The 6,441-nt window shown below is 44.4% G+C and overlaps 1 protein-coding gene across 1 annotated transcript; it reads right to left on the reverse strand.

Annotated features, from left to right (window-relative positions):
• Positions 1–607: 607 nt before the first annotated feature.
• LOC139290380 (uncharacterized protein C18orf19 homolog A-like) lies at positions 608–4,994 on the reverse strand. The gene is made up of 4 exons (XM_070912149.1): positions 4,901–4,994; positions 2,370–2,854; positions 2,017–2,128; positions 608–1,804 (listed from the first exon to the last, which is right to left on the reverse strand). Exons 2-4 carry the CDS (start codon positions 2,792–2,794, stop codon positions 1,490–1,492), a joined length of 852 nt encoding a protein of 283 aa, XP_070768250.1. The 5' UTR covers positions 2,795–2,854; positions 4,901–4,994; the 3' UTR covers positions 608–1,489.
• Between the last annotated feature and the right edge of the window lie 1,447 nt (positions 4,995–6,441).

Here is a 6,441-nt window from a genome sequence, read left to right on the forward strand (position 1 = left end):
GGAGCCGCAGTGAGGACTTTTGACCACTTGGGGGCAGACCTTTGCAACAAACTAAAAACCACATTGTGTGGCCGAGTTGTGTTTCCGGCCACCTGATGGAACTCCTGAGAAAAATGTGTGTAACGGTGTGCGTGGTGTTATCACTGAAAACACCTGCCGCCAGCGGTGAGAGGGAACAGAAAGTACATGTATGGGACATAAAAGCAGGCTTTACCCGTCACTGCTAGAACCCTTTCATGACCCCAATAAAAATATTGATTGCAGCTTTTAGTATATTTAGATAACAATACTTTTACCTGAGTAAGATTTTGAATGCGGGACAGTAGGGTGTGTACATGTACTGCTACTTTTACTTAAATACTTTCTCCACAACTATATAAAAAGCTTGGTCACAGTGGAGTCATAGTAACTAGTGACTCAGAGTGGTGGCTATGTAACTTTGGCATTACAGCCGCCATTGTCCTCACAGGGGACAACTGGGTCGAAAAATCAACAACAACTGAAATTTTCCCCAAACATTGGCCCCAGTTGCGCTTCTGGTCATATCATAACAAGTCAGGCAGTAGCGGCAACACGCGGCCTAGAAATACAGCAAACAAACTTGTGATGATTAGCGTTCCACTTTATTCAGTTGTAGTTTTAACCGGACATCCGTTTGAATTTCTGAACATTTGATCTATTTACCAGAGTACCCAAAGGCATTTCATCTGCCACACTGTCAACACTTCATGTTACAGTGCGTCTGCTGTTCATACATGCTGTACCTGCTGATAATCATCCCACTTTGACATTTCATACACAACTTTTCAGTCAATACATTAAGTGGTACAGACACCAAAATAATGTAATATATATTAGTTTGGGCTATCAGATAAAAATACTTTAGAAAAACTTAATTCCTCTTTCATTACACTAGAAAAGACACAAGGTGGTACCAAGCCTTCAGAAAGGCTTTGACGGAGTAGTGCACACAGGTAACTATGAGCTTCAAGTTTTATTAACAACCAGAAGGATTAGCAATGCTCAATGGATATTGTTTTTACACAGGCAGATTGGTTTTCTTTTATCTCTTTGAAGCCCAGACCTCTTTGTTTTTATACCCATATGTATCTGCAGAGACATGACAACAGAGCGTCTCTTTAAGAACAGCCAACCAAGAGTTAAAGTCCAGATCGCTTGAGCCTGTGTAAATCCAGTCTGAGAAGACGGAGACAGAATGTAGCATTGCCAGGATTCTGCTAAGCTGCTGTCTAGTCTACACTTACAGTGCATCGTGGCGGAGTTTGAACAATTAGGGACTGAATTTGACATTTAAACAGACAACAGAAATGCGTGAGGTGAACATTTAGGACGAGGATAGTACAATGTCTCTCTCTTCTCCCCAAACAGTCCCAGAAGAGCCGTCTGTTACTTGCCCCAAACTCACTGACTGCTTGTCGAGACCAACGTAGGATCATTTATTCAGAAGCCACCTGTAAAACGTGATTCGTTAATCGTTTTTCTTTCTAAAAAACGCTTTACTCTCGGAGACTCTGTCTTTGGTTTCCTGCAGTTTCTCAGAAAGCTTGTCCTTGGTCTCTTCCATTTTCTCAGAGAAGAGTTCTTTGGTTTCCTCCATTTTCTCTGAAAATCTCTCCTTTGTCTCCTCCATCTTTTCCGTCAGTTTCTCCTTCGTCTCCTCCATTTTGTCCTGAAAGTATTCTTTAACTGGCGGTGGTGTGGACAAGTAGCCATGCTTGCGGAGATACTGAACAGATAGTGACGTGCCGCCCAGAGTGACCGTATATCTAGCAGGGGTTGCAATCTGTAGGGAAACAAAGAACACACTGGCTGGTCGGAAGAGCAAAATGAACGCCTGAATCCGTCACTTAGAAATCACTTGTTAGATACACGGTATCCGCTTTTCAAATGTACACTGGCCGAGGAAATGAGACACATGCTAATCTAAGCTGGGTAAGAGCTGAGCGTTTTTATTAACAAAATGTCAAAGAGCAAAAATGTTAAATGATGACTTACCTTGTACATGGCGTACGCAGTCAGAGCGTAGCCACTTGACGAGTCTCTCAAAAGGCCAACAAGTGACTCTGGCAGACCGATCATCTCCAGGAATGGCACTACGTTCACACCTCTGAGGGGAAGAAAAACATAAAAGAGGGGACAGATTTGAAATAGCTGCCAAAAACAATGCAATCAACCTTTTTCACAAGTTGATAATTAGTGGTAGCTAGACACCAGAGTTAAGATTGTACAGCAGATTAAATACAGTTTGTCATTCTTCAAAAAGATAAATCAATTTAGAAACAAATGTCAATCTGATCTGTAATGGGAGGCCAAATGCAAAAGCCGTGAAATCAGAACACAAGACTCACTTCATAGCAGCGTAATAGAAGGTTCCAAACCAGACGGAGGACGTCAGGAGGTGTAAAGGGATCATCACCTTCCCATACTGTTTGAAGGTCTTCTTAAACCTCTGGACCAGACCGCTGGACTTGTCCTGCAGGGGGTCCACTTCGGCAGCATCAGGCCCAGCTTGCCCTCTCTGGACCTCCTGGGTTTGAGGTGTGGAGCTGGACTGTGGTTCCTCCTGCGGTGGCTGGTGTTTCGGCTGATGCGCTGCCTTGCTGGAGGCCGAGGTCAAGAGCCAGCGCCGGCCGGTGGGCGGCGGCAGTGACAGGCGGAGGGCGCAGCAACAAAATGCTACCGGTGGCTCGGGGACGGCGACACCCACCAGCAACAGGCGCGCTGCTGCCGCCCGCCGCAGTGTCCCGAAACTTAGGATGCGCTGCATTGTCATCCTCCGCTTCTCCTCCCCCTCCTCCTCCTCTCTGCTGCTGCTGTGACCTTTAACCACAGACTGAAAAGAAGACACTCTGTATAAACTCCAAATCACAAGAGCAGCTTCAGTGGGAGACTCATTCCTCCCAAATGTACAACGGAGCGCCACAGGAAATCATTCCTGCCTGTGGCCATCAGACTGTTCAACTCCTCCCTCTGAGTGTCGACACTCAGGAAGAGACTGGAAATCTGGAGCTACTTCACCTGTTCATATACTACCTCACTATTTATTCTTTAAATGTTTCAGTACAATACATATATAGTCATACACAACAGTGCAATACATGCATATATATATATATACACATACACACATTGTTATTGTATATGTTTTTTACTTTTATTTTTCACTTAAATACTGTAAATGTGTATATTTTTATTTTCTATTTCTTATTTTTATATTTTGTACATACTTTTAGCTCTAAATCATGCTACTTTCTACTCTTGAATGGGAGCACCGGTACTGTACAATTTCCCCCCCGGGGATCAATAAAGTATTTCTGATTCTGATTCTGACTCTGAATCTAGGCAGTGACATAGTTTAATGATTATATCCTTACTTAGTGCAGCAACTCTTGTTTAACCGATTAATCACTTGTCCTGTAACGGGTCAGAAAATAACATAAAAATGCCCACCACAAGTTCTATGAGTCCAAGATAAGTTTTCATATCATGGACGCAGATTTGACATAAAATTCTATCCAACACGCCCAATTATACTATTGAACTGTATGTAACGTAACTTGGATGAACTGCAGTTGATCCCTTTGGCTTCTTACTGGAAAATGTGTGTCAAATGCTCTATAGCAGCCTTTAAAACGCATTTGAAATACTTGCACGTCTGTTATGTTTGTCTACATCACAGCGATAACTAGGCGACACACTGAACTTTGTATGACCCCCATTGCAAAATGTATGAAGCGCAAACATGTAGGCATCCCAAGCTCAAGTTCAGACTGGAGACAAATATGGACTACATGTGACCAGCGTTGATAAAAACAACAGTGTTCCTGCTCTTCAGATTATATTACCTCCTAGATCTGGACCGCAGACTAAAAGGAATTAAAGACCAATAGTACTTCCTCTTACGTCATTTGCGCCTGAGGGGCCTCATTTCGTTGTATATCTTAAGAAACACAATAGCTACGTGCATGTGTTACTTTTATACCGCAAAGTTAGCTGCAACATTATCTACGTAGTACTAGTACTGAAACCGCCAAGCCAACAAACCAGCCATCACCCACATTCCTACCTTCGTTAGCTATAACGTTATCTATGTTGCATTCACTGACTGACATTAACGTTACACAGGTTATATGGCACACTGGAAGTCCCGCACATACCTTGTGATATGACTGCACAGCCACAAATGCAGCACCTGACGCAAAAACAAAGGAGCGGGCGAGTTCAGTGCAGAGAGTTCGTCTCAAAAGCTTAACGCTGTAACTCAAAATAACTTTTCTTATTAACGTTAGCGTCCACCCGCGATGACCGTTACGTTGCAAAACTTCTGGCAAACCTTACTGGCAGCTAGCCTAGCGCAAAAGCCACCGAGCTGTGTGAAATCGCCACAATAAGACAGGAACTGTTTGCGTTCGTCTTCAAAATAAGAGTATTGAAATAGACTGTAGGGAAAACACAGACAGTAGGAATTTAACCTAGTCTATTTTAAGAGGTTCCAACCGGAAGTCTACAGCAACACTTGTGCTAGCTTTACGCAGGCTATCTATTTTAGGCTAGTTGACATTGCCCAGGTTTGTCTGGAGGACAAGAGAGAGACAGCTTTTAGTTACCAGGTTACTAGGACATTCTCCAATGAGAGACGAAGTAAAGAGGCCTTTATCTCATAAAAATAGACAGGGTTTCTTCTTCAGACACTGGCTGGTAATCGGGCTTGTCAAGGCCAGACTCTGAACTCGTGCCAACTCTGGCTTCCGACGCCTGACGTTAGCGACTTAGCTGTTAGCTAGCTAGCTAGCTGTACTGCAAACCCTCACAGGCAGTAAGTTGCCACTATATAAGTAAAACGTACTAAAGCAGAGGGCATAAAGCAGACCAAACTTACGTTGGAAGTTACGTGTCGAGGTCAAGACTCCTTAATACTTAGGGCCATGCGAATTTGCCCGGGCTATGTGTCGTTCAAGGACCACATTTAACGGTGCCACAGCGCGGACTGCGTGGAGAGCAGCATGTAACCCCAACCTGCGCAGAGAGCCATGGGAAATGTAGTTCGCATTGGCCCGCTTGTCAAACGCTCCAAGAGGCGCAAGAGACCAGTTTCACAACGTCCCCAGCGCAAAGTCAACTTCCTGGGCAGACACACGAAACTGGCCTGTGGTCTGTTTTCACTCCCTGTAATGGCGTGGCACGTACAACAGACACTAATGCAAACAATGTGAGCTGTTTGGACATTTTACAAAGACAAACCACAAGTGCATTAGTGCAGTAAGACCATTCATACGGCACCCACACCAAAGACAACGTGACACTTATACTCATACGATCCACGCGCCCCAACACGTGCAGTGCACGAGTTCCATCAGCAGAGGGTGGTCTGCTCACATTCTTTCAACTAGAACATTCTCTCGATCTGGCATCTGCATCTGTACAGTTAAAGACATTAAGTCAGTTTTTCTTTAAATTGCCAACTACAAAAGTATGTCACGTGTCTATTTAAAACACATGGCTGGGGACAGATTTTTCCAGTGAGGCCGATGCCATGGCTTAGTCTAAAAATCCATCTTTAATTAACATTCTGATCATTTCCGGCTTTGTCGGGAATTACCACCTGAGGTAAATGTGAAACTCGTTACACAGATCATCCCAGATGCTGATTGGGATTCAGGATTATTGCTTGTTGACATGAACCATGTCCTCCAGCTGAAGAAGAGTCTCTCACCACGAAGCCACCCTGACACTCCGTGCAGCCATTTTCTCCCCACACACGAGTATGAATCTGTGATTGAGCTCCAAGCACACCTGGGACTCGGCACACACCATCCCCGCTTCAAGGGTCACCAGCGCTGCTTAGAGTTGATTCAAGACACGCTGGTCCAAACCTGAGGACAGATCGGTCTGCTGAGTGGGCTGACAGGGGGATCAGTCATTCCATAAACACCAGCGAACTCTTATGTTGCACACTAAATAGAACGCCTAAAATCACCTTTCACTCTTTCTCTGACATATTTAAAGCTGCGCTAATACATATTTTTATATTAACGATGGGTCAAATGTGTAACGTGAACGGCGTTGCTCGTATAGTGTGATTTCTGTTGTGGTTCAGTCTCACCGCTCTCATCAGTGTCGCAGCAAGCAGTTGTTTTCAGTGAAAACACCCTAGAAGCTCACTGTAATCTGCCTGCCCAGCACCTAACAGCAGACAGACAAAGCTGGCGACTAGCTGGTGAACACAGCGGAGCATTTAGCAGCTGAAGAGCCAGATATTTTCCTCAGGATTTACAGCGGGCATCGACACAGAACTAAACGTGGAGTGAACGTTTGGCCTTCGCTCGTCAGGTGAACAGAAACGCGGCCGCAAATAAACGAGTGTCTACTGTGTCTACGCGTCTACTGGATGTGTAAATAAGCAACTGTTTCCTATAACAA

Source organism: Enoplosus armatus, chromosome 9 (genome assembly GCF_043641665.1).
Source record: "Enoplosus armatus isolate fEnoArm2 chromosome 9, fEnoArm2.hap1, whole genome shotgun sequence".
Classification (NCBI taxonomy): Eukaryota; Metazoa; Chordata; class Actinopteri; order Centrarchiformes; family Enoplosidae; genus Enoplosus; species Enoplosus armatus.